Here is a 27,904-nt window from a genome sequence, read left to right as displayed (position 1 = left end):
GCTTGTATGAAGTTATTTAAGTAGACACACACTGGGAATATGTTACAGACTCTAAGGAAATTTAAACATTGAGTAGAGGAGTAAACTATAGTGTAAAATTCCTTCCAATTTGAGATTCTACAAATCTATTCACATTCATTAGTCCCCTAAAAAATTAACTTGAAAATCAAATAACTGTATGACATAAAGTTTGGAATTGTTTATTTGCAAAGAATCTATATGATAATCACATTTTCCTAGCTTTACAGCAGTAAGAAAACTCTTCCTACCATTGTCAAATTAGCTCCATCTTTCTCAAGTATTAAAGACTCCAATAAGCAACAGAGTGTAGTAACTTTGCTGATGTCCACTTGTGGAATTGCTTGGTGGCATTTTTTATTGATAAAATTTAAACCATCATCAACATAACGCTGGAAAAGATTCAATATATATTCTTGAGTTTCTTCACTTAGCTGAAAATCAAACAAACGATATTTTAGCAAGACCAGATAAAATACATAATTAAGTGTAAAAGTAGTTGGTTCAAACTTGTATACTACATTATATCCTGTGACTTTTAGACTATAGGATGTAAGCATCACATGATATGAAACAAGTTACATTAAAAAAAAAGACATTCTATGGGAAGATTCTGGGTCACTGATAAGTGATCTTGATCTGGTAGTTGGTATATAGGTATTTTGGGTCCAGAAGATCCCCTGGAGGAGGGCATGGCAACCAGCTCCAGTATTCTTACTTGGAGAATCCCATGGACAGAGGAGCTTGGCAGGCTATAGTCCATAGGGTTACAAAGAATCAGAGACAACTGAAGCTACTGAGTGCACGCACACGCGCACACGCACACAGGTATTTATTTTATGATCATTTGTTAAACTGGCAACAAGTATTTCATAGTCTTCTATACTGATGATTATCTTCCATAATTAAGAACAATGAAAAAAGTATAAAAAGAAGCATTTTAAATATTTATTCAAGGTAAAGGACCAAAGATTTAAAAAAGAATGTTGTCCCCTCACCACTTTTATTAACGTAGTACTGAAAGTCTTAGCTAACATGATAGGACAATAAAAGGGGAAAAAAGTATACAGATTGAGAAGAAAGAAAAAAAGTTGTCTTTACAATTATCCATACAAAAAAATCCCAAAGAATTGAAACAAAACTCCTGAAACTAGTAAGTAGTTATGAGAGTTGGACTGTGAAGAAGGCTGAGTGCCGAAGAATTGATGCTTTTGAACTGTGGTGTTGGAGAAGACTCTTGAGAGTCCCTTGAACTGCAAGGAGATCCAGCCAGTCCATTCTAAACGAGATCAGCCCTGGGATTTCTTTGGAAGGAATGATGCTAAAGCTGAAACTCCAGTACTTTGGCCACCTCATGCGAAGAGTTGACTCCTTGGAAAAGACTCTGATGCTGGGAGGGATTGGGGGCAAGAGGAGAAGGGGACGACAGAGGATGAGATGGCTGGATGGCATCACTGACTCAATGGACATGAATCTGAGTGAACTCCGGGAGTTGGTGATGGACAGGGAGGCCTGGCGTGCTGCGATTCATGGGGTTGCAAAGAGTCGGACACGACTGAGCGACTGATCTGATCTGATAGTAAAGTTGTAGGATACAAGGTAAATATACAAAAATCAATTGCTTTTTTATGTATCAACAATGAATAATTAGAATTTGAAACTGAAAATACAAAATCATTTAATTAGTATAAAAAAATATAAGATAGGCATATTTTAAACAAAATATTTCCAAGAGGAAATGTGAGGAAAACAACACAATTCTGATGAAAGAAAACAAAGAACATCTAAGTAAATGGAGAGACTGTGCATGGATATAAAGACTCAATATTGTGAAGATGTTAGTTATTACCAACTTGATCTATAGAGCTGATGCAATCTGAATCAAAATCCCAGTAATTTACTTTGGGGAGAGCAACATTTATAAGGAGAGGGAAAAGGCCCAGAATAGTGAACACAATATTGTAGAACAAAGTAGAACTGACACTACCTGACAAGACTTACTGTAAAGCTACAGTAACTGACAGTGTGATGTTGGCAAAAAAATTAGACAAATAGGTTAATGGTGTCAGAGCCCATAAAAAGGCTCATACAAATACAGCAACCTGATCTTTCACAAAGGAACAAAAGCAATCCAGTGGAGAAGGGATGGTGTTTTCAACAACGGTGCTGGAATTCAGCATCTGCATGCCGAAGAGAGACAGAGAGAGAGAATCCAGACATTGATACTATGGCTTTCAGAAAAAGTAACTCCAAATGGATCATAAACCTACACGTAAAATGCATAACCATCAACTCATAGAAGGTAACAGAGGAAAATATTTATTTAGGTGATTTTCAATTTGGAAATAAGTTTTAAGATACAACACCAAAAGCACAAACCATGCAAGACAAGTTAGACCATTGAAATTAAAAATGTGTGTGCTGTGAAAGGTATTATTTGAAAAAAATGAAAAGAAAGGCAGACTTGGAGAAAATACTTGCAAAATACATATAAAGAACCTGTATCCAAAATATATAAAGAACTCCCAAAACTCAGTAACAAGGAAACATACAACCCAAAAATAATGGGCAAAAGATGTGGACACCTCATCAAAGAAGATACATAGGTGGCAAATAAACATATGAAAAGACACTCAACATCTTATATAAGAAAACTACTCACTGAAAGCAAAATGAGCTACAAATACATATGAGTTGTGTTAGTTGCTCAGTTGTGTCTGGCTCTTTGTGACCCCAAGGACTGTACCCCACCAGGCTCCTCTGTCCATGGGATTGTCCAGGCAAGAATACTGGAGTGGATTGCCATTACCTTCATATTAGAATGGCTAAAATCTAAAACACTGCACCACTACATGCTGGTGAGGACGTGGAGTAACAAAGAAGTTCTTTGGAATGCATAATGGTACAGCCACTTTGGAAGACAGATCGGCAGTTTCTTCACAGTTTCACCAAATGATTGAGAAATCACAGTCCTAGGTATTTATCCACATGAGCTGAAATCTTATGTCTACACAAAAATATATACGAATGTTTATGTGAGCTTTATTAGTAATTGCCAAAACTTGGAAACTTTGAGATGTCTTTCAGTAGGTGAGTGGATAAACTTGGTAAGTGATAAACTTCAGCATACAATAACACTGAATACTATTCAGTACTAAAAAATGAGCTATCAAGCCACAGAAAGACATGGAGGAACTGTAAATATATATTACTAAGTGAAAGAAGTTAATCTGGAAAAGCTGCAGACCATATAATTCCAACTATATGATGTTCTGGAAAAGGCTAAACTATGGAGACAGGGGAATCAGTAATGTCAGGGGTTGGGAGAGGGTGTGGATGGACAAACAGGGAGAGCACAGATTTCTTGGGCAGTGAAACTATTCTGCATGATACATGATATATTCATTTATCAAAATTCATAAAACTGCACAATACAGGGTGAATCATAATGTAAGCCATGGACTTTAGTTCATAAGAATGTATCCATATTGGTTCATCAATTTTAACAAATGTACCCACATAAATGTGCTTAGTCATTCAGTCTTGTCTGACTCTTTGCAACCCTATGGACTATAGTCCACCAGGCTCCTCTGTCCATGGAATCCTCCAGGCCAAAATACTGGAGTAGGTAGGCATTCCCTTCTCCAGGGGATCTTCCTGACTCAGGGATCAAACCGGTGTCTGCTGGCAGATTCTTTTCCATCTGAGCCACCAGGGAAGCCCACCTACACCAAAGAAAAATGCTAATAAAAGTGGGAACTATGTTTGGAGGAGAGAAAGCATATGCTAACTCTCTGTACTTTCTGTTAAATTTTTCTATAAACCTAAAACTGTTCTGAATAATAAAATCTATTTAAAAAGTAAATTCAGAAAGGTTTAACATCCTATGGCAGGACATGATAGTCTCAATTCTGAGAATTACTTTCTTTAACAAGGTTTTCTGTTCATTTGCTGTACACCTGAAACAAATTTTGTAAATCACAATATTGTGAATCAACTATACTTCATTAAAAATTTCAAAAAAATTAAGGTACTCTAAAATGGTATAGATGAACTTATTTGCAAAGCAGAAATAGAGACACAAACATAGAGAACAAACATACGGATTCTAAGGTTGGGAGAGGGTATAGGATGGATTGGGAGACTGGGATTGACATGTATACATCAGTATGTATAAAATAGATAACTAATGAGAATAGACTGTATAGCACATGGAACTCTACTCAGTGCTCTATAGTGAGCTAAATGGAAAGGAAATTCAAGTGAGAGGGATATATGTATATGAGTGGCTAATTCACTTTGCTGTATAGCAGAAACTTTGTAAAGCACCTATACTTCAACAAAAAATGTCAATTGTACCTCAATAAAGGTGTTTTTAAAGAAGCTGATTACAGGGGAAAAAGTAAGGTGCCCTGAGGGTAGGTCACAATATTCTTAAAATGTTGATGCCTAAGAGTGAGGAAAACAATCATTCTCTGACTCATCTTTGGAGGGGGAGAGGCAGAAAGATGGCTTTCTCAGAATGGCAATTGAGATGAGATGAAGAAAAACATTTAAAAAGATTGCTTATTAAGTTAAGTGGAGTGGGCTGTCATTTCCTTCTCCAGGGGATCTTCTCAACCCAGGGATCAAACTGGAGTCTCTTGCATCTCCTGCATTGGCAGGCAGATTCTTTACCACTGAGCCACCTGGGAAGCCCTTGTTAAGTTAAGGTAAAGAGAAATCTTATTTTAGAATGGAGAGGATATAGAAGATAATATGGAACTGCATTGTTCTGAATAATAATATAAAAGTTTTTCTTCACTTTGGATGGAATCCTACCTCTAAGGTTAGAATGCGTCTTAGATAAGGGGCCTAAGATCAAGTCAAAGCTATGGTTTTTTCAGCAGTCGTGTATGGATGTGAGATTGGGCCATAAAGAGAACTGAGCATCAAAGAATTGATGCTTTTGAACTGTGGTGCTGGAAGGCTCTTGAGCGTCTCTTGGATAGTGAGATCAAACCAGTGAATCCTAAAGGAAATCAACCCTGAATATTCACTGGAAGGACTGGTGCCGAAGCTAAAGCTCCAATAATTTGGCCACCTGATGTGAAGAGCTGACTGATTGGATAAGACCCTGATGCTGGGAAAGATGAGGGCAAGAGGAGAAGAGGGCGACAGAGGATGAGATGGTTGGATGGCATCACAGACTCAATGGACATGAGTTTGAGCAAACTCTGGGAGACAATGGACAGGAAGGCTGGCGTGTTGCAGTTCATGGGGTCGCAAAGAGTCGGACATGACTTAGCAACTGAACAACAGTAACAACAAGGCTGAATGGGAAACTAAACTGGTTTTTTCTTCCTTCTGGCTCTCAGAGGCATTGTTGTTGTGTAGTTGCTAAGTCCTGTCCGACTCTTTTGTTCCCCCATGGACTGTAGCCTGCCAGGCTCCTCTGTTCATGGGATTTCCCAGGCAAGAATACTGGAGGGGGTTATCATTTCCTTCTAGATGGAATCTTCTTGACTCAGGGATCAAACCAGAGTCTCCTGTATATTCTGCATTGGCAGGTGGATTCTTTACCACTGAGCCACGAGGGAAGCCCCTCAGCAGCATTAGGGTTTCTAAAATCTAAAAACAAAGACCTGGCCTGGATTTAAGTGTTCTATTCCTTCGTTGTGCTTCCCCCTCATTAACTCAAGCCTTCTGCAGAGTCTTTTTTTTTTTTATTTTAAATGCCCTTCCTTGTTCTACCTGTATTTGGGGAAACTAAAGGAAGTGTTTCTGTTTGTATTTGAGAGAACCCAGTTGAGGGTAGGGGAGGAACAAGGCAGGGTAGGCAGAAACCAGACTGACTAGGTGGGCTGGTGGGCTGAGGTCATAAATAATGAAGACAGCTATGGGGAGTATACAACCTCCTTGGAGAATCCCAAGAATTCAAGGGCGAGGGCCAGATACCAACACTGGGATTCCCTTTATCAAGCACAGTGAGGTCTTAATCAGTTGCTATTTGGGCTCTTGAGAGAAGGGTGAGCCCTGACAGATGGAAAGGGTGGGGAGTGTCCAGTTGCACTTACTTTTTTAGAAACACTCTGCATCCAGGTTTTAACATAAGGCATCCACTTCAGCTCTTCAGGATCCACAAATACCATTCCACATCTACTGACTGTTGCAGGAGAGGCAACCTTTAGATCTTGCACCTAAAATTTTAAAAAGTTGAACAAGAAATGGCTAACATGATACTTCCTTGTCCCTTCCAGTTCAATGCTAATAAATCATGCATTTAAAGTTTAAGGTAACACACTGTTAGGTTTTGCATGCAAGAGAGTGGGCGAGCTATAAGTGATTTAAAATGGAGAAGGAAAGTTAAATGAGGCATGAGGAGAAATATACATAAATATATGTAAGTATAGAAGGATACTGGAGAAGGAGATGGCAACCCACTCCAGTATCAGTATTCTTGCCTGGAGAATCCCATGGACAGAGAAGCCTGGCGGGCTACAGTCCATGAGGTGGCACAGAGTTGGAAAACGACTGAAGTGAAGGATGCTGTCAAATTCTTATGGGAAGGTGTACATAGTTATTCCCTTCTTTTTCCTTCTTACCTTTTTTATTCTTATATCCAATGCATAGCCTAGTACCTAGGACACAGTAGGTATTCAATTAATGTTTGGTGAATGAACACAGCAGGGGTGGTGTCTTCTGTAATATTTTGTAAAGTGTATTTGACTGGCATTCCTTTTCCAATCCCATTACCAAATAGTCATACCACAGAGGGATGACTTATTCTTCTTAAATGGAACAATTATTTTTAACTTGGAAAGCATTTCAAATCATGTAAAGACACTAATATATATAACTACCTTTAAAGGGAAAGAAACAAGTACTGGTGAACACAGAATTTATTTTATTTCCCATTTATAGAGAGATAGGAACATTTGAGAGACTCTGGTTGTCAGAATGGAAAATCTATTATAAAAGGAAAATTTGATAAATATTTAGTGTATAAATGAAACACCATGGTAGGTCTTACAGATAATCAAAGATACATCACTAAGAGAAAAAAAAATTAATGATGTTATGCCAATCTAACAAATGATTTCACTCCACAGTAAGGAATATATATTTACCTCAAAAAGCATGTGGATTTGAGGTGTGAGTTTAATCCTCTCACTGTTAGCCAAGCAAAGCATCTTGTTATCATCCAGCACCGTATTCATATTTTCAATCCAAAGAGCGTCTACTGGCCCATCACTGATGATCCATTTATGGTCTTCTGAAGTATCATTCACAGCCGCTCGGACACTTAGTGCCATTAAACCATCTTTCCATTCCAAGGTTATGTTATTAACTTCACCATACAATTCACCCATTGTAATTGATTTAGGATTAAGAACATATGTTTTAACTGGTTGGTAAAAGGGATTGTCTACACCAAGTTTTTGCAAATTCCCTAAAGTTTCTGCTAGTACTTGGTAAACTGTGGTCTTGCCACCTCCTGTTGGCCCAACTAACATCACACCATGCCTTACTAGCATCGTTTCATAGAACTGTATCACTTTTTTAACCATACATGCTTCAGGCTGAAGATTCTTTTTCTTCATGACATCTATAATTGTTGACTGCAATATACCATAATCATGTTCTGGAATTTGGACTCCAGGAAAAAGGTCAGATATGATTCCACTGGAAAAATAAAATTAAAAAATAAAATAAAATAAATTAGGAATCACTGGCCATTGATATCCACCCATGTTACAATTAATTTTTTAAACATTACCAAGGTTCTTATTTTTCTCATTATCTTTTCTTCTAAACACACAGTACTACATTATCTTATGTGTTGTACCAGAATCTATCATTTCTCTGATTTGTGTATGATTTTTCTTGTTCCTTGTACAGTGGACCAATGTTCTTAAGCATATTGGGAGCTTTTTGAGATAGAGAATATTTCTTACATTTTTGTGTTATACACAGTACATGGCATAGTATCAAACATACAGACAATGATTTTTTCAGTTTGTTTTAAAAATTATATTTATAGCTCAACTTTTCCCAAAAAGCACTTATGTGTGCTTATAATGGTATAAAAATATTTAGGAAAAAAAGATGGAAATAGAAAACTAGTACTATGTGAAAAAGGGAGTAAAGGAAAAAATGGACTATTTCTATGGGAAACCAAATGGCTGTACGGGTGAAAAAGAAGTGAAACTCTTACACACACAAAAACATTTGAGAAGCAGTAAAGAATTTAATATAAAATGACAAGAAAAGTACAAGATGGGGGAGATCAAGATGATGGAGTAGGATGTTGAGCTAACTTCCTTCCACAAATACATCAAAAATACATCTACATGTGAAGCAACTCTCATGAAAACAAACTGGAGACTTGCAAAAAGACTCGATTATAAAGAAAGATTCACAAAGAGTTGGGTAGGAAGGGAAGAGAAAGAAGCAATCAGGTTGGTATCTGTGCCTGTTGGAGGGGACACAGAAGAGGAGTGGGCTTACATGGGCTTGGAGATCCTCCCTGGAGAGTGAGGCGTTTGAACCACATTGGGCACCGCCATCCTAGGAGCAGATACTGGGAAGACAAGCCTCTTAGCTGATTTGAAAGCCAGTGAAACTAACAGCAGAGCTGTAAGAAATCTATATCCCACTTGTGAGGAGTGGTTGTTTATTCCAAGAACAAGAGAGAGGAAACAGAATGAAACTGCCTGAGGCTCTGGCTGTCTCCCACAATCCTCATCCTCGACTATGTGCCCCAACTCACAATGAGCACCTGCCACAGAACTGCCTGCTCTAGCACAGCTTCCCAGTAGGGTGAAAAGTGCTACTTCTAAGGAGAGTGCACAGTTAGGGGGAAGGAGCAGGCTTGGATCCAGCACTGAATCTGAGTAGGGCGAGGATGGCTATTACTGGAGCTCTTGGAGGTAGTGGGTTGGGAGTGTTCTGGAGCTCTGATGTGCTGGGACTACCCCAGTGCTTGCCCAAGCCTGCACTTGGTACCCAGTCTGGCCCCTCTTTCTCCATCACTGCTCCTCTAGAGTAGAGGTACCGATGCTGGGAGAGGTAGATCACACACTTGGAAGAGAACCAGCTCAGACCCAACCCTCAGGGCTTCTGCTCCAGTATCTTGGGACCTGTCCCTGCTCCAAGAGGGCAGTGTTGACCACTGAGAACAGGACAAGCCATGGCTCACATCTGACTCTGGCTCTAGCCAGAGAGAAAATTACAGGTCAATATCTCTGATACTATACATGCAAAAATTCTCAACAATGATACACCAAAGATCAAGTTGAATTTATTCCAGGGGTGCAAGAATGGTTCAATATTTGCAATTCAATCAATGTGATACACCACATTCACAAAAGGAAAAATAAAAATCACATCATCATCTCAACAGTCACAGAAAAAGAAATTAACAAAATACAAAATCCATTCATGATAAAAACTCTCAAGAAACGTTACATAGAAGAAACAGAATTCAGCATAATGAATGCCACTTATGACAAACCCAAAGCCAACATTATGCCCAGTGACAAAAAGCTGAAAACTTTCCCTTTAAAATCAGACCCAGATAAGTATGCCCACTCCTGTCACTTTTATTCTACATAGTATTGGACATCCTTGTCACAGCAATCAGATATGAAAAAGAAATAAAGGGAATCCAGATTAGAAAGGAAGAAGTAAAACTGTCACTTTTTGCAGATGACATCATATTATACATAGAAAATCCTAAAGACATCACAAAAAAATCTACTAGAACTCATCAACGAATTTGGTAAGGTTGCAGGATACAAAATTAACATACAGAAACATGTTGCATTTCTATACACTAACAGCAACCTATCAGAAATAGAATATGGATTCTATAGAAATTCTATAGAAATAGAATTATGAAAACAGTCTCATTTACATTCACATGAAAAAGCATAAAATATCTAGGGACAAACTTGCCTACAAAGGTAAAAGACCTATACTCAGAAAACTCTAAGAAACAGAGGAAAGAAACTGAAGAAGACACAAACAGATGGAAAGATACACTGTGTTCATGAACTGGAAGAATCAATATTGTCAAAATGATCATCTACCCTATAGATTCAGCACAATCTCTCTCAGAACACTAATGGCAATTTTTCACAGAAATAGAGCAAGTAGTTTTAAAATTTGTATGGAAATCTAAAAGACTCCAAATAGCCAAAAATAATCTTGATAAAGAAGAAAAAAGCTGGACTTATCACCCTCCTTGACTTCCAACTATGCTAAAAAATGATAGTAATCAAAACAGTATGGTACTGGCCCAAAAACAAACTCATAAATCAGTGAAACAGAATAGAGAACTCAAAAATAAACCCATGCACTTATGGTCAGTTAATCTAAGACAAAGGAGGCAAGAATATATAAGGGAGAAAAGATAGTCTCTTCAATAAGTGGTACAGGGAAAACTGGGCAGTTGCAGGGAAAACTGGGCAGTTGCATGTAAAACAATAAAATTAGAACATTTTCTCACACCATATAAAAGTAAACTAAAAATGGATTAAAGACATAAATGTGAGACTAGAAACCATTAAAATCTGAGAAGAAAACATAGGCAGAATACTCTTTGACACAAATTGTAGCAATATTTTTTTGGAATTGGTCTCCCAATGCAAAGGAAACTAAAGCAAAATTAAACAAATGGGACCTACTTAAATTTAAAAGTTTTTCACAGCAAAGGAAACCACTGACAAAATGAAAGGATAACTTGCTGAATGAGAGAATATTTGCAAATTATGAGGGGTTAATACTCAAAATATATAAATAAATAGCTCATACAACTCAATATCAAAAACAAACCCAATTAAAAAATGGGCATTAGACCTGAACAGACATTTTTCCAAAGAAGACATACAGATGACCAACAGCTTCATGAGAAGATGATCAACATCACTAATTCTCAGAGAATGAAACTCTAAGCCACAATGAGATACCACCTCACACCTGTCAGAATGGCTATCAATGAAAAGACCACAAATAACAAATGTTGGTGAGGATATGGAGGAAAGGGAACCCTGTAAACTTTTGGTGGGAATGTAAACTGGTGCAGCTGCTATGGAAGACAGTATGGAGGGCCCTTAAAAACTAAAAATATAACTACCATATTATCCAGTAATTCCACTCTTGGATATATATTTGAAGAAAAGGAAAACACTAATTTGACAAGATATACGCAGCCTAATATTTATAGCCGCATTATCAAGAATTATTACAATAACCAAGGTATGGAAGCAACCAAAGAGTCACCCAACAGATAGATGGATAAAGGAGATTTTGTATGAATGGAATGTATGTTGGAATATTATCCAGCCATAAAAAACGAAATTTTGCCATTTGAAAAAATATGGGTGGACCTGGAGGGTATTATGCTTAGTGAAATAAGTCAGACAGAGAAAGACAAATAATCTGTTATTACTTATATGTGGAATCTAAAAAAATAAAACAACCTAGTAAATATAGCAAAAGAAATAGACTCACAGATACAGAGAACAAACTAGTGGTTACCAGTGGTGAGAGGAAGTGGGAGGGGCAAGATAGGGGTAGTGGGTGAAGAAGTACAAGCTACTACGTATAAAATAAAGAAGCTAAAGAATATATTTTTCAGCACACAGAGTATAGCCAATATTTTATAATAACTTCAAATGAAGTATAATCTATGAAATATTCAATCACTATGCTATACACCTGAAATTAATACAATATTGTAAATCAATTATACTTCAATAAAAAAGAGCAAGGGAAAAATACAAGAAGAAAATATAAGAGGTGAATTTATAGTACTATGTTAAGAAAGTCTATCTCAAAAAGATAAAAATTCTGTAACTTTAAAAAAGTTGATAAAGTGAAAAAATAAAAACACACAAGGAAAAATCAAACTTCTGTGAGGTAAGAGGCTTTAAACGTAACTTAGAGTGAATTATATACTTAGAGAAATATTTCCAATGTTTTACCAGATAAAGTTCATGATTTCTCACAAATTGCTAAGTAAAAGAGTACAATAGAATAATGCTCCAAGAATAATAAATATAAATTACTAATAAACAGAAGAAATGATGCTCAGTGGTACTAACAAAATAATGTATATAAAATAGGCTACTATTTTGGTATTTTTCTCTAAAACATATAAAAGGAAATGCATATTTTCATAAATCTGTATCTATAAATATAAAATGCCTTTGGAGGATATACTGATAGGATCTATCTAAATTTAAAATGTCCATACCCCATGATCTCAGGAATGTACTTCCTAGAATCTCACTTATAGCAATATCATAAGTGAGCGATCATTAATATATAGGAATTTTCATCACTGTGTTCTGCCAAAAGTGCAAAGACACATATTCCGGCAATCAGGGGATCTGATGGTGGACAAAGGCAAAGAGTATCCCCGGTAAGGTCATAAATAGACATTCCAGGATGACAGATGTGTATGACTGAAGGTCGTTTTTGTTTTTAGGAGATTTATACTCTGGCAGAATTTTGAAATGAATTAGTGATAGAGGTATAGAAAAGTTGGTGAAGGCATAAAAAACAAAAATTAAGATAAATAATAAATGCAGGAAAAATAAGAAGCAAGGTACTTTAATAACAAGGGAAAGACAGCTCAGCTTTGGGTAATATTTATATCTCTAAAATAAATTACGGAAATCCTGTATATTTAGCTCTGGTTATATTGTCACATGACTACCCAGAGAGGATGGGTTGGTGGGCAGAGAAGTGTGTCCATATCTTCATCTCTCTGTTAGTAACTTAATAACATCTAAAACTGAAAAGTTCATGAAATGACACAAATGTGGTACCAAAAGATATGGACAGAAATAGGAAAATGAAAGGACGAATAGATGAATTAAAAAGTTATTGTCTTTAGGAAGCGGGAGTTGGTAAAGGGCAGGAAACTATTGTTTTCCCTGAGAGTAACTTAAAACAGCATTTCATTTTTAAAACCACATACATATATGACTTGAATAAACATAAAACTCAGTAATGAAAGTAGAAATAGATAAAAGCAATCACATTTGTGTTGAGACCCCGATCTACTTCTTTTGAGTCTGGAACTTCTCTTAGGTCAGGAATTTGTAACCAAATGCTAATTTGCATAGCAGGCAGCTTGGGGGTCAATAAGTTGAAAAAATAAATGATTGGATTGATGCTAAAACTTTAGTATCTTTTTTTGAAACTAGCATTTTAAAATTGCAATAAGTATCTCTAGAAAAGATACCTTACTAGAGACTGACATGTTTGAAGATAAACTATCCTTTACCTCTACATAGTAGTTATGCTTTCTCTATAACACCTAGACATTTACCTGAATAGAATAGCGTCATCTGTTAGGAATTTTGGCAAGTTAGAGTCCCGCAAAGCTCTTATCAACACCACATCTTCACTGAGGTCTGGGTTCTCTCTTTTTAAAGACCTAAATTTAAAGGAATAATTCAGATGACGTTGTAAATACATAATGTTGAACATGATTTTCTAAATCTCTGGGCTGGGGATTCTGCTTGCAGAAAGCTGTGGAGGGCACCCCACTGCCAATTCCTACTGGAAGGATGAGACCATTTTCCCTGGCATGCCCAGGATCCATCTCCAAAACAACACATGGACAAGTCAAGCACAGGCTGCTTTGCCTTGAGGAGAATGATAGGAACATTTTCTCAAGGACCTCCTATCAATCCAGACTTTATTCAACCTGAATTTATAGTTCTCTGAATACATTATGATGGTTCAGATCCCTGTCACTTTCTTTTCTCTTATCCCAGAATGGTTTTTTGCTGGCTCTCATTTTTCCTTCAAAACCCAGCTCAATCATTCCCTCTTCTAGAAAGTTCCCTCCACCCCCACCTCAGGGAACCCCAGGGCACAGCACCATGGTTCCCCTCACACACTAACTAGTCTAATCTACATGACTGCTCATTTGTCTGTCTTGCCCCTGGGTTGCAGTCATGTTCTCTGAGTACAAGCATGTCTGAACTTCTCAGTATCCTTCTTCCTTCAATGGCAATCCTGTACAGAGTAGAAATATTGTATCTGAGAGGTTGAAGGAATGAACAGAGGGTGGAAAGGCAGGGTGATTTGTGCAGAAGCCAGGGGTATGGGAGGCAGGCAGAAGGGGCCCTATGTGAATAGAATCTAAGCCAGAGAGTCATTGCCTGATAGGAAGGAGCAGATGAAAGACAGATTCCCTGAGAGACTCTGGACAAGTTGGGGGGTTCCAGAGGTAGGGATGTCAAGAGGTTATAAAGAGAGAAGCTAAGGCCTTAAGAGAAAAGGCTCTTGCTCTACTAGCTTTCCAGATGGTGCTAGGGGTAAACAATCTGCTTGCCAATGCAGGAGATGTGAGAGGTGGGTTTGATCCCTGGGTTGGGAAGATCCACTGGAGAAAGAAATGGCAACCCACTCCAGTATTCTTGCCTGGAGAATCCCATGGACATGGCAGGCTAACCCTGGCAGGCTACAGTCTGTAGGGTCACAGAGTTGGACATGACTGAAAGCGACTTAGCATGTGTGCATGCCACTAGAAACTAGTAAGAAGCTCAGCATTGGACCAGACTGTAATGACAGAGAAGGGGATCCAGGACATAAGCTTGTACTGAAGATAAAACTGAAGTTTCTCTGAATGCTTTAGGCTTTGTCAGTTGATGGGGATGACTTAATTGTGTATGTGCATAACAAAGTGAATGCCTTATCAGTTGGCTCAGATAGTAAAGAATCTACCTGTAATGCAGGAGACCTGGGCTCAATCCCTGAGTTGGGGAGATTCCCTGGAGAAGGGAATGGCAACCCACTTGAGTATTCTGGCCTGGAGAATCCCATGGACAGAGAAGCCTGGTAGGCTACTGTCCATGGGGTCACAAAGAGTTGGACATGACTGAGTGACCTTCACTTTCACTTTCATATCCTGGCTCATGGTGGTTAAGCCTTTAATATGCTGAAACCCATTGTACTGGATGCATTCAGGTGAAAAAAAACGCTAGCCAAAGCTTAATGGCAGCTATGTTGGTTCTCACAGGGAAGAACTGTTGTGAGATGAAGAGAGATGCCCTTTCACTGTGGCAGGGGGTGTGTCAAGGTAAGAATGATAACAGTGGCAGCTAACACTTATTAATCATGTTGCTGGGAAAGACTGAAGGCAAAAGAAGAGGACAACAGAGGATGATATGGTAAGATAGCATCACCGACTCAATGGACACGAATTTGAGCAAACTCCAGGAGACAGCGGAGGACTGGGAAGACTGGTGTGCTGCAGTCCATGGGGTCGCAAAGAGTTGAACATGACTTAGCCACTGAACAACAACAACATGTTGCTTTAAGAGCCATCTGTGAATTACTCATGAAATGTATGAGTAATGCATGACACAGTCTGGAACTCAACTCTTGCCCACTTAGGTTTCTTACCCGGCCATGACCAGTACAGACTTCACAGCTCTCATGCCAAAGTCATAGTGATCCTGCTGAGAGAGCTGTTCACTGCAAAGCTTATACATCTGGGTCATTTTTCTTGCTAATATTTTACTGGATTCAAATCCTTCAGAATATAGAATTACCTAGAATGGAAAATATAATGCAATGCCTGATTATATTATACTGATAACAACACAGTAGCATAATACCAATGCATTCAAAATCTAGTTAAGATATTAGATCTCTCCAAGCGGTTGTTGTTGTGTCCAGTCTCTCAGTTGTGCCCAATTCTTTGCAACCCCATGGACTGAAGCATGCCAGGCTTTCCTGTCCTTCACCATCTCCCAGAGCTTGCTCAAACTCATGCCCATTGAGTCGGTGATGCCATCCAACCATCCGGTCCTCTGTCGTCCCCTTCTCCTCCTGCCTTCAATCTTTCCCAACATCAGGGTCTTTTCCAATGAGTCAGTCCTTCACATCAGGTGGCCAAAGTATTGGAGCTTCAGCATCAGTCCTTCCAATGAACATTCAGGATTTATTTCCTTTAGGACTGACTGGTTTGATCTCCTTGCTGTCCATGGGAGTCTCAAGATTCTTCTCCAGCACAATTCAGAAACATCAATTCTTTGGCACTCAGACTTCTTTATGGTCCGACTCTCACATCTGTACATGACTATGGAAAAACCATAGCTTTGACTATAAGGACCTTTGTTGACAAAGTAATGTCTCTACTTTTTAATATGCTGTCTAGGTTTGTCATTGCTTTTCTTCCAAGGAGCCAGTGTCTTTTAATTTCACGGCTGCAGTCACCATCTGCAGTGATTCTGGAGCCCCCAAAAATAAAGTCAGCCACTGTTTCTACTATTTCCCTATCTATTTGCCATGAAGTGATGGGACCGAATGCTATGATCTTAGTTTTTTTAATGTTGAGTTTTAAGCCAGTTTTTTCACTCTTTTTTCACTTCATCAAGAGGCTCTTTAGTTCTTTTTCACTTTCTGCTGTAAGAGTGGTGTGGGATATTACATAGGGATGTGTGTCTTAGCTGCTCAGCACCCCATCTTACCCACAGGTGTGCTGCAAGACTCATGAGACCCTGTAGGCATTATATTAATACTATTAAAAGTTGTAATTTTTCTAATGATAGGATTTGGCATGGTCTATTCTTAGGCAGTTACTTTTACTTCATTAGAGGAAAATTTTAAATTAGCTGTTGTCAGAAATTTACTAGCAGTGGGAGTAATATGTGCTTTCTGAGAAACTCCATTCTAAAAGAGGTGCTGTCCCTTGTGAACTGTAGCATTGAGCATGAAGGGCCTTCCAGAGTCTTGAAAATATCCTACATCTTGGTCTTGGTGATCACAGGTGAATACATATGTAAGGATTCACTCAGTTGTACGCTTATGATCTGTGCACTTTACCATATGTAAATTATACCTCAGTAAAAAGTGTCAAGAAAAATACATATAAGATTTAAATACACTGGTTATTAGCTAGTATGAAGAAACAAACAAAAAAAAAAACCGGTTTAAACAGAAAGGTTCCTAGATAGAGAAGAAACAAATACAACCATAATTAGCTTATTAATGATGGCTATCTTTTTTACTGTATTGACAAAACTAGAAACAAATCACTGTCTTTCATCATTAGTGATTGGTATTGTTTCTACTCAACACCTCTTGACTCTAATTAAAAAAATAATGCAGCAAGAGAAGTGAGAATAATATAGTCTTTTTAGGATAATCTAGACATTTTAATTCCTAGAGACAAACTGATAAATTCCAATGAAATGGTTAATTAAGTTCATTTATTTATTCCAGTTTTCAGGGCTTACAATATTCCAGATGGCAAACTGGACTTTGGGGATACAGCAGTTACACACACACACACAACATTCTAAGTGGTAACAATCATATCTACATACTTAAGAGGAAACAATACCGTATAACCTTGGCCAGAGTACATTCATAATGGAAACTTTCTATCATGATAGAAATCAAATACTAAATAAAAGAAACAAGTTTAAAGTTTTGCTGCTTTATAATGTGAAGCTCACCTCTGCAATCAAGGCATAATTTGGAACCATCATTGCAAAGGGTCTAAATAGGGCTTTCAAATTATCTGGCAACTCAGTTCTGCCTGCATATCCAGGATTCATTGTGATGAAGGCTGCACAAGTCATAACCAACTTTATTTCTCGCCCTTCAAACATGAATCTAGAGAGCTGTTGAAAAGAAAGAGAAGATATAAGTTAACACTTTGCCATATATTTGTAAATTCTTCCCCATAATTATTTCTCGAGTACAAAACTTGTGTGACGTGCATTCAAGCAAAAACTACTGAATCCTATTGTTGGGAATGTTTTCCTCCTGCTTTTGTCCTACTCACTCTCCCTCTCTTCTGGGCTAAGCATTTCCTGCTGTCTGCCTCCTTGCCCCTGCCTTGCCCCAGGTGTTTCCTCCTTCTTGGCCCAGTCATAATAAAATAAATGAATAAATAATAACTAAAATAAAATAATTAAAAAAATCAAACAACTCGCAAGGTTCTGGTTTGTACCGGCTGAATACCCACCTGCCCTTTGGTGCCCTCATGACCATAATTTTGCAAGGTCAACACAACAGAATGGTGGGGGGCTTGGTCCTACCCTTCACTGCCATCACCTTTCCGGTACAAAATCCTTCTCCAGGAACATGTTCAAAGGGGCTAAAACACATTTTAAATACTGAAGCCACCCTAATATCTTCATCTGTCCCTACACTCCTTGGCTTTTCCAGTCCAGTGACTTCTGGAGAGTCAAGGCCCCTTTGGGTCCCCCAGGACTCCTCTCATTTTTTTACCAGCAACAGGCTGAGACTAGGGGCTGTGAGGAAGGCAGTAGAGCCCAGAAGAGGCAGAGTTAGAGAAACAGAGCAGAGAAATCAATGTCAAAGGCAAGAAGAAGAAAAATAAGAGGAAAATAAGAGGCGGAGGACAGAAGAACAAGGGAGTACAAGCATGCATGTGTGTGTGTTGGGGGAGCAAAGAATAAGAGGGTTCCATGAGGGCACAGACTGAGTCTCACCAACTCTATATCCCTAGGTCCCAGCACAGTGTCTGCCATACAGTTGTTTATTGTGTTGCCTGGATGAGCAATTAATTCACCCAGCTCAGTTCCACTGCTGCATTCACCAATGACATTGGAAACATGGGCTAGAAAGGCTGAAGTTAGCACTGCCCTTCTTAAAATACAACATGATGTAAGTTTGTTATGAACTTCTTCTTGTTCTTTAGTTGCTAAGTTGCGTCTGACTCTTTTGTGACTCCATGGACTGTAGCCCACCGGGCTCTTCTGTCCACGATATGTTCTAGGCAAGAATACTACAAACTTAAGAAACATGATATCTACAGACTAGAAACATGATATCTATGCCCAGCCCCTTACCTTTGCAGCTTTGGCATTCCTGATGGTAATGAGCTGCTGAGCAATGACAGACAAAACTTCTATGTCAATCCGATTAAATTCATCAAAGCAGCACCAGGCTCCTGACTGTGCCAGACCACTGAAGAAGCGCCCCATCATCTGAAATCAAAAGAATGCCACTCAGCTCTGTACTGTAGAGTTGAACTCCTGCCAAAGTTAAATTCTGAGCTGAGGTATTAAAAAGACAAGAGGTGGTATCTGCAAACAAGCAATAGGTTTGTGTGACTCCTGGGCCATGGCAGAAGTTAACACCTTTTTCTTAGAGGAAATATGTTTTTGCCGCTCTCTGAATGATTTGAAACTTATTTTTATTTTTAGATAAAATGACAATCTGACCTACTTTTTCATAATCCTCTTTCACCTATGTAAATACATGTTCTCAAAGAAACTGACACACAGAACAGACACACTTAATTACTTAAGAAAACCTTGAAAACTTTGCTGATGGAAATTTTCATCATCTTTACCAGGTACTACACATGGCAGGCAACATGCAGGAACAACTGAGCAGAAGCACAGTCACTTGAGCTTCAGTTATGTCTGACTCTTTGCAACCCCATGGACCGTAGCCCGCCAGGCTCCTCTGTCCATGGGATTCTCCAGGCAAGGATACCGGAGTGGACTGCTGTGGAAGATCCTCCTCCAGGGGATCTTCCTGATCCAGGGATGGAACCCACATCTCTTACATCTTCTGCGTTGGTAGGCAGCTTCTTTACTACTAGTGCCACGTGGGAAGCCCATATACAGGGTAATGTAATGGTGGTTAATTTCTTCTACAGCAGAATCCTAGTGGTTCAGGAGAGTGAATACATACCTGTGGCTATCTACAGAGGAAAGTTCCTTTAGAGATTTGAATTTGGGGTTAAGCATTAGTACAAATATTGCATCATACCATATCTATATCTCTTTGAAAATAGAGCTAATGGCTTTTTTGTTTCAAGGTGGTCAATTGAGCACATAGGGATAACATCCCTTTCTCTGAAATGACCATGTATGAAAGACAGAACTCTCTCCATTTCTGTGTCTGCATTTGTACCTGCGCCTACCTGATAAAAACATAATGGAAAGGAAAACCAGCAGCAGAAAGAAAGTTTTGAAAAAATATCCTGGAAGATGGAAAGTTCATAAATACTGATTACTCAGCTGAGAAAGGCAGAATTCAGCCCAAGCCAGAAGGAAGGAAGAACTACCTACCCTTCAGGAAGGTCTCCAAGAAACTCTGAACCCATCAGCAATACATGCAAGGAAAGCAGAGAAGGTCCCAGGGCAATCCTTGGAAATTAGTCAAAGGTGAGTACTTGCAGTGATCAGGTTTGTGGGCCCTGCCTTTCTCTGTGCTTCTCTTTCCTCATTCCAAGTAGACTAAACAGGGTTCTTGAGGCTGGCATTACTGAATTTTCCCTCCAGAATAATACCCAAGGACTGCTTTGTTGAGAAAGGGGGAGATCTGTCTTTGGGAGACATTAGGAGATACTGGGAGAAGACATTAGGCTTGGGAGAAAACGAAAGCAGAGAAAAGAAAAGACAGATAACTTCAGACCTCCACATTACTCAACTGAGAGTCAAAAGGACAGATGGCTCCATCCATGAGTGAAACCCACTGAATTCTACTACTGTAGAAAAAAATCCTTGTTATTTTGGTATTTATAAAAGGTTTCTGGCTTCCTGGCTGCCCATGCCCACACACTCTATGGGGAAGCCTGCCAGCCAAATATCTTACATTCTCACAGAGATCACAGGAGCTCTTTCATTGAAAGCAGGGGTGAAACAAGTTATTCTAAATGATCAACTCAGTCCCCTATCCATGCTTATGAACTAAAAAGTAAAGATTAACAGACATTTAAGAAAAATCAACATCGAGAAAGAGAGAAGAAAAATAAACAAAATAAGCAACTCTGAAGAAAATGGAGGTGATTTGGGGGACAAAACAAAAAATGTAAAAATTTAAATGGAATCCTCAGAGAGATTTTAGAGGAAATTACATTACTATAGTATAAAACAAGATGTTCAAAAAAAAAAAAAAAAGAGCCAGAGATAAGAAACAATCCTTGGAACTTAATTATAATACAGCCTACATTACAAAAATGAAATAGATGGACTGAACAATGGAACAACTAAAGACCAAGCTGGCATTCTTTTTTGGCTGAGCAGCTTGTAGGATCTTAAATCCCCAACCAAGGGACAGAGGACAGAAAGCTCACAATGATGTTGGTCATCCAGTCACAACCTGCTCGTGGAAGAGCTTTCAATGGTATACAAGGACTGATGGGCAACAGGAGACAAAAAGAAGAAAATGAAATGTGTCTCCATCAGAGTGATGTTACACAGTCTGTACCATCTCTGTTGACCACCTGAAGTTACTACCTGCTGAAGTGAGCATAAGAAGTAGGACTCCAAGAAGGGGAAAAAGACATTTTTCAATACAGGTGGGTTCCTCCAGCTCTCTCTCTTAGAATCACTTAATTTTACTATTTTTAAAAGGGACTTAATTTTATTCCCTAGGCTGTTTTAGCATGACATACAGGTTCCCCTAGTTTCAGAACTCAATGCTAATATATTTGGGGCACACTGGAAGCTCTTTCCCTTCATGCATGCTTCCTAAAAGTCCACAAAAGGTCTAATGTCTAATGTCAGTAACTGCTTCTGTTGTCAGCTACTTCTGTGTGGGAACTGACAGCTGGTTTGTCCTTCTCTTGTTTCTGCTCCTGGAAGAGGCATCCACATCCACCTGCCCTACTGGGATGGACGAGGTGAAGGTGGCACAATGCCTCCTTCACACTGAGAAGTCTTTCTCCTCCCCCATGTCTGACTGGGAAGTTGGGAAGTTGCCAGGAATGAGCTTTGTCTTTTTTCTGAAGGTCCTCTACACCAGTGGTCCCCAATCTTTTTGGCACAAGAGATGGATTTAGTAGAAGACAATTTTTCCACATATTGGGTAGGGGAGATGGTTTTGGGACAATTCAAACACATTGCATTTATTGTACACTTAATTTCTAATCTAATGCCACTGCTGGTCTGACAGGAGGTACCAGTCCATGGCCCAAAGGTTGAGGATCTCTGCTCCACACCCTTCAGGGGATATACAACTCTCCAAATTAGATATTAACATGCTATGGGCATGCCAAACCACCTGACCTGCCTCTTGAGAAACCTGTATGTAGGTCAGGAAGCAACAGTTAGAACTGGACATAGAACAACAGACTGGTTCCAAATAGGAAAAGGAGTACATCAAGGCTGTATATTGTCACCCTGCTTATTTAACTTATATGCAGAGTACATCATGAGAAACACTGGGCTGGAGGAAGCACAAGCTGGAATCAAGATGGCCAGGAGAAATATCAATAACCTCAGATATGCAGATGATACCACCCTTATGGCAGAAAGTGAAGAGGAGCTAAAGAGCCTCTTGAGGAAAGTGAAAGAAGAGAGTGAAAAAGTTGGCTTAAAGCTCAACATTCAGAAAACTAAGATCATGGCATCTGGTTCCATCACTTCATGGCAAATAGATGGGGAAACAGTGGAAACAGTGGCTGACTTTATTTTGGGGGGGCTCCAAAATCACTTTAGATGGTGACTGCAGCCATGAAATTAAAAGACGCTTACTCCTTGGAAGGAAAGTTATGACCAACCTAGACAGCATATTAAAAAGCAGAGACATTACTTTGCCAACACAGGTCCGTCTAGTTAAGGTTATGGTTTTTTCAGTGGTCATGTATGGATGTGAGAGTTGGACTATAAAGAAAGCTGAGTGCCAAAGAATTGGTGCTTTTGAACTGTGGTGTTGGAGAAGACTCTTGAAAGTCCCTTGGACTGCAAGGAAATCCAACCAGTCCATCCTAAAGGAGATCAGTCCTAGGTGTTCATTGGAAGGAATGATGCTGAAGGTGAAACTCCAATACTTTGGCCACCTGATGTGAAGAGCTGACTCTTTGGAAAAGACCCTGATGCTGGGAGGGATTGGGGGCAGGAGGAGAAGGGCACGACAGAGGATGAGATGGTTGGATGGCATCATCAACTCGATGGACATGGATCCCGGTGAACTCTGGGAGTTGGTGATGGACAGGGAGGTCTGGTGTGCTGCGGTTCATGGGGTCACAAAGAGTCGGACATGACTGAGCAACTGAACTGAACTGAACTGATGCTAAAACAGCAGTTTCTTTTTTTTTTTTTTTTGTCCTGCTCTTGCCCAGTATCATATTGGACACCTGATCTGGGCCTGGGGTGCGGTGGGGCGCTCATCGGGTATCATACTTTTTGCCTTTGCATACTGTTCATGGGGTCCTCATGGCAAGAATACTGGGAGGAGTTTCCATTTCCTCCTCCAGTGGACCAATTTTGTCAGAACCCTTCACTATGTCCTGTCTCTCTTGGGTGGCCCCAGGTGGCATGACTCACAGCTTCACTGAGTTACACAAGCCCCTTCACCATGACAGGGCTGGGATCCATGAAGGGGCTAAGAAGGTGTATGTGCCATAATCCTGATGCTGGAGATCCTTTTTTTTTTTTATTTTATTTTTAATTAATTTTATTTTATTTTTAAACTTTACATAATTGTATTAGTTTTGCCAAATATCAAAATGAATCCACCACAGGTATACATGTGTTCCCCATCCTGAACCCTCCTCCCTCCTCCCTCCCCATACCATCCCTCTGGGTCGTCCCAGTGCACCAGCCCCAAGCATCCAGTATCGTGCATTGAACCTGGACTGGCATCTCGTTTCATACATGATATTTTACATGTTTCAATGCCATTCTCCCAAATCTCTCTTCTAAAGTGTCATCTGGGGACCCCTGAAAGTCCCAGAGTTTCTTTTAGGGGGTCTGTGAGGTCAAAGGACTCATTATAATGCTAAAATGTTATTTGCCTTTTCAGTCTCATTCTCTCAGGAGAGAACAGAGTTTGTTTTTCTCAGTATTTTGTTTCAGTTTCCACATCACAAATAATCTTTAAGAAACTGCCACTTGTCAAGTTTTGGTATAGTTTCAAAGAAGAATATCAGCAATTATCTGAAGAAGCTATTAACCTATTCCTCTCTTTTAGTGTGTATATCTGTGTAAGGCTAGATTTCTCTTCAAATACTTCAATCAAAATAACATATCTCAAAAGATTTGATGCAGAAGCAGATATTCTCCCATAGGGAATCTGGCCACATTCCATTATACCAAACAAGAGATTTAAAAATATATAAAATATTGTCACTTTTCTCACTAAATTTTTCGTTTTGAAAAATGGTTATTTTTCTCAAAATGTGTGTTTATGCTAACATGTAATAATTGATTATGGTTATTTTAAAACAGATAAATATTTAAGATGCATCAATTTTAACTTAAAACATGGAAAATATCAACAGGTATAACCCATACATATAAACAAAAATTCTTTGGAGGTCTCAATAATTTTTAAGAGTGTAAAAAGGTCCTGTGATCAAAAAGTTTGAGAACTACTCAACGAAAAAATCTTTCCCTGAATTCTCACCTCCTATGGATTTCTTTTTTTTTTTTTTTTACATTTTATTTTATTTTTAAACTTTACAATATTGTATTAGTTTTGCCAAATATCGAAATGAATCCGCCACAGGTATACCTGTGTTCCCCATCCTGAACCCTCCTCCCTCCTCCCTCCCCATACCCTCCCTCTGGGTCGTCCCAGTGCACCAGCCCCAAGCATCCAGTATCGTGCATCGAACCTGGACTGGCAACTCGTTTCATACATGATATTATACATGTTTCAATGCCATTCTCCCAATCTCCCCACCCTCTCCCTCTCCCACAGAGTCCATAAGATGGATCTATACATCAGTGTCTCTTTTGCTGTCTCGTACACAGGGTTATTGTTACCATCTTTCTAAATTCCATATATATGCGTTAGTATACTGTATTGGTGTTTTTCTTTCTGGCTTACTTCACTCTGTATAATAGGTTCCAGTTTCATCCATCTCATTAGAACTGATTCAAATGTATTCTTTTTAATGGCTGAGTAATACTCCATTGTGTATATGTACCACAGCTTTCTTATCCATTCATCTGCTGATGGGTATCTAGGTTGCTTCCATGTCCGGGCTATTATAAACAGTGCTGCGATGAACATTGGGTACACGTGTCTCATTTCATTTTTAATACACAACTCTGAATTGCTCATCTCTCTTTTAATATTAATTTATTTATTTGGCTACAGTGGATCTTAGTTGCAGCATGTGGGGTCTAGTTCTCTGACCAGGGATCAAACCCAGGGCCCCTTGCATTGGGAGTACAGAATCTTAGTCCCTGGACCACTAGGGAAGTCCCTACTCTTCTCTTCCTGTAAGCTTATTCCTTGTTCCTAGATTTCCCTGCTATTGTGTTTTATACCTCATTTTTACCACCATTTGACAAATCCGGGCCTTGATTCCTACCTGACCCACCCAGATTGCCTTGTGTTGACTAGTCTCCCTTGCTCTATTTATTCCACTTTAATCATTCCTGGCCCCACTCAGTTCAGTTCAGTTGCTCAGTCGTGTCCGACTCTTTGCGACCCCATGAATTGCAGCACGCCAGACCTCCCTGTTCATCACCAACTCCCAGAGTTCACTCAAACTCACGTCCATCGAGTCGGTGATGCCATCCAGCCATCTCATTCTCTGTCGTCCCCTTCTCCTCCTGCCCCCAAGCCCTCCCAGCATCAGAGTCTTTTCCAATGAGTCAACTCTTTGCATGAGGTGGCCAAAGTATTGGAGTTTCAGCTTTAGCATCAGTCCTTCCAATGAACACCCAGGACTGATCTCCTTTAGAATGGACTGGTTGGACCTCCTTCTGGCCCCACCAGTTTTCCCCAGTTTGCCATCACCCCTTTTTCTCCTTCTTTTTCTGTGTCACAGTGCAAACAGAGAAAGCCACAATGAAGCACTTAATGTTAGCGTTTATACACCAAGACTGTACCTTGTAGTCCAAACCATCAGAGCAGTTAAAGACCACACACTGGATGGCAAGGGCTTTTGCAAGGTCTTTGGTGGTCTCTGTTTTCCCAGTTCCAGCAGGACCGGCTGGTGCACCTCCCAGGTCCAGCTGCAAAGCCCCCATGAGGCAAAGGTAGCAGCGATCCTGAAGAAAAGGATAAATTGTCATTATTGAAGGGAACTGACACTGGCCACAAATTTGTAAGTACTTTCTATAGCAGGAGGGTTGTTATTTATTTTTTAAAATATATTTTTAAGTGGAGGATAATTGCTTTACAATGTCGTGTTGGTTTCTGCTGTACAACAATGTGAATTACTCATAACTATATATATACATATCTCCTCCTTCTTGAGCCTCCCTCTCACCTGCCTCCTCATCCCGCCCCTCCCCATCTAGATCATCACAGAGCAACAAGCTGAGTTCCCTGTGCTATACAGCAGCTTCCCACTAGCTATCTGTTTTACACTCAGTAAAATGTACGTCAATGCTACTTTCTCAATTCATCCCACCCTTTCTTCCCTCCCTGTGTTCACAAGTCCATTCTCTACATCTGCTTCTCTATTCCTGCCCTGCAAGTAGGTTCATTGGTACCATTTTCTTCTAGATGCTATATATGTTCATTAATATGTAATATTTGTTTTTCTCTTTCTGACTTACTTCACTCATGAAAGGTTCTACAGCAACTGAAACATACTAAAAAATTCAGGCACACGATCAAATAGAGTAAATAAATCTCTGCGATATGAAGATGTATTCACAGCAAATTCTTTCAAGGTTTAATCTTAGAAATGTTTCAGAACTATTATGATGGGGAAAAAAAACAGTCATGAACCTAACGGTCAGTAACTTACCGTGAGAGGAGTAATAACTAATCTCGGGCATGCACCTAAATACTCATAGCCATAGGTGTACTGAGAGAGCGCCATCCTCGCCACACAATTGTCCAGGTCTACATCCCAGTAATAGCGCAGCTGTCTCTGCCAGTCAAAGGAGTCAACTACCTGCACCTGCAGAAGTGATGACAATGATACACTTGGTAGATGCATTCATTTTAGAAAGAAACATATGATTTTATTTGAATGAAACAATTACCTTGGCTTGAACAAGTTCAGTGACTATGTCTCTTGCATGTACATCAATAGTAATTAAGGCAGTTATGATGTTTCTGTGTAATTTAGGAAGGATGCCTCGGACTATTGCAGCCAGGGCATTTAATCTCTACAAATGAAAAAAAATATGATCATTAATTTTCAAAAACCAGTTTACATGTATATCTTTTTACTACTAGGTTTGGAATAGATATTTGCCAGAATTATCTATAAAACTAAGTATCTATAAAATTAGATAGATTCTGGGATTCCAATGCAAGGGGCACAGGTTCAATCCCCGGTTGGGGAACTAAGATCCCATATGTCATGTGGCATGGCCAAGAAAATATAACATAAAATAAAATAAAGATGACAAATTTATTAATATTTAAAAAATTAAACAGTTTTGACAAATGGCAATTCCAAATTTCATAAAAGTCTGTAATTCTGTGACCAAATACTACAACAATTTAACTTTTTTGATTCCAATAAGACTTCTATGAAATACATACTAGATTTACCCCCATTTCACGTGAGAGGAAACTGAAGGTCAGAGAGCGTAAGTAAACTGGTGGCCGTCACAGTCAATAAAGTGGCAAAAATGAGACTCAGGTAGACATTTGCCTTGAGGAAAGCTCTTAACCATCCTGTGATGATGTCTCCAGAGAAGACTGTTCTCCTCAAAAATTAAATGATTAAGGTAGTGCTTCTCATTTATAGGGCTAGGTTCTTTTATTTTTGGATATTCATAAAACTCAGGCATTTTAACCAAGCCAATGGCTGATTAACCAAAAGCATTCATGTTAACTCATTAAATCTTTTTCAAAGAAGGGCAGTGACTCTGAAAACCTTGACTGGCTGAATTTTCACTCAGGCTGATCCTGATCAAGGGTCACCTCTGTAAAGAGATCAGTGGGACTTTCCTTAGTGAGTCTTCTCTCTGGAGCTCTCTGAGGTGAAATTCTATTGAGAACCTTCTAAGAGAGTTTT

General features: G+C 39.1%; 1 protein-coding gene across 3 annotated transcripts in view; it reads right to left on the bottom strand.

Moving 5' to 3' along the window:
- DNAH6 (dynein axonemal heavy chain 6) overlaps positions 1-27,904 on the bottom strand; it is a 271,508-nt gene that overhangs the window by 138,996 nt on the left and 104,608 nt on the right. For all 3 annotated transcript variants that reach the window (XM_070379404.1, XM_070379405.1, XM_070379406.1), the window contains exons 27-36: positions 26,919-27,044; positions 26,678-26,833; positions 25,809-25,970; positions 18,855-18,992; positions 17,490-17,657; positions 15,430-15,578; positions 13,343-13,450; positions 7,128-7,683; positions 6,075-6,197; positions 270-452 (exon numbers count right to left, since the gene is read on the bottom strand). In XM_070379404.1, coding sequence (XP_070235505.1) covers positions 270-452; positions 6,075-6,197; positions 7,128-7,683; positions 13,343-13,450; positions 15,430-15,578; positions 17,490-17,657; positions 18,855-18,992; positions 25,809-25,970; positions 26,678-26,833; positions 26,919-27,044 — 1,869 coding nt within the window. The remainder of the gene's footprint in view (positions 1-269; positions 453-6,074; positions 6,198-7,127; positions 7,684-13,342; positions 13,451-15,429; positions 15,579-17,489; positions 17,658-18,854; positions 18,993-25,808; positions 25,971-26,677; positions 26,834-26,918; positions 27,045-27,904) is intronic.

This window comes from Bos mutus, chromosome 11, assembly GCF_027580195.1.
Source record: "Bos mutus isolate GX-2022 chromosome 11, NWIPB_WYAK_1.1, whole genome shotgun sequence".
Taxonomy (NCBI): domain Eukaryota; kingdom Metazoa; phylum Chordata; class Mammalia; order Artiodactyla; family Bovidae; genus Bos; species Bos mutus.
Note: the sequence above shows the minus strand (reverse complement) of the source record. Positions and strands in the feature narration are given on the sequence as shown.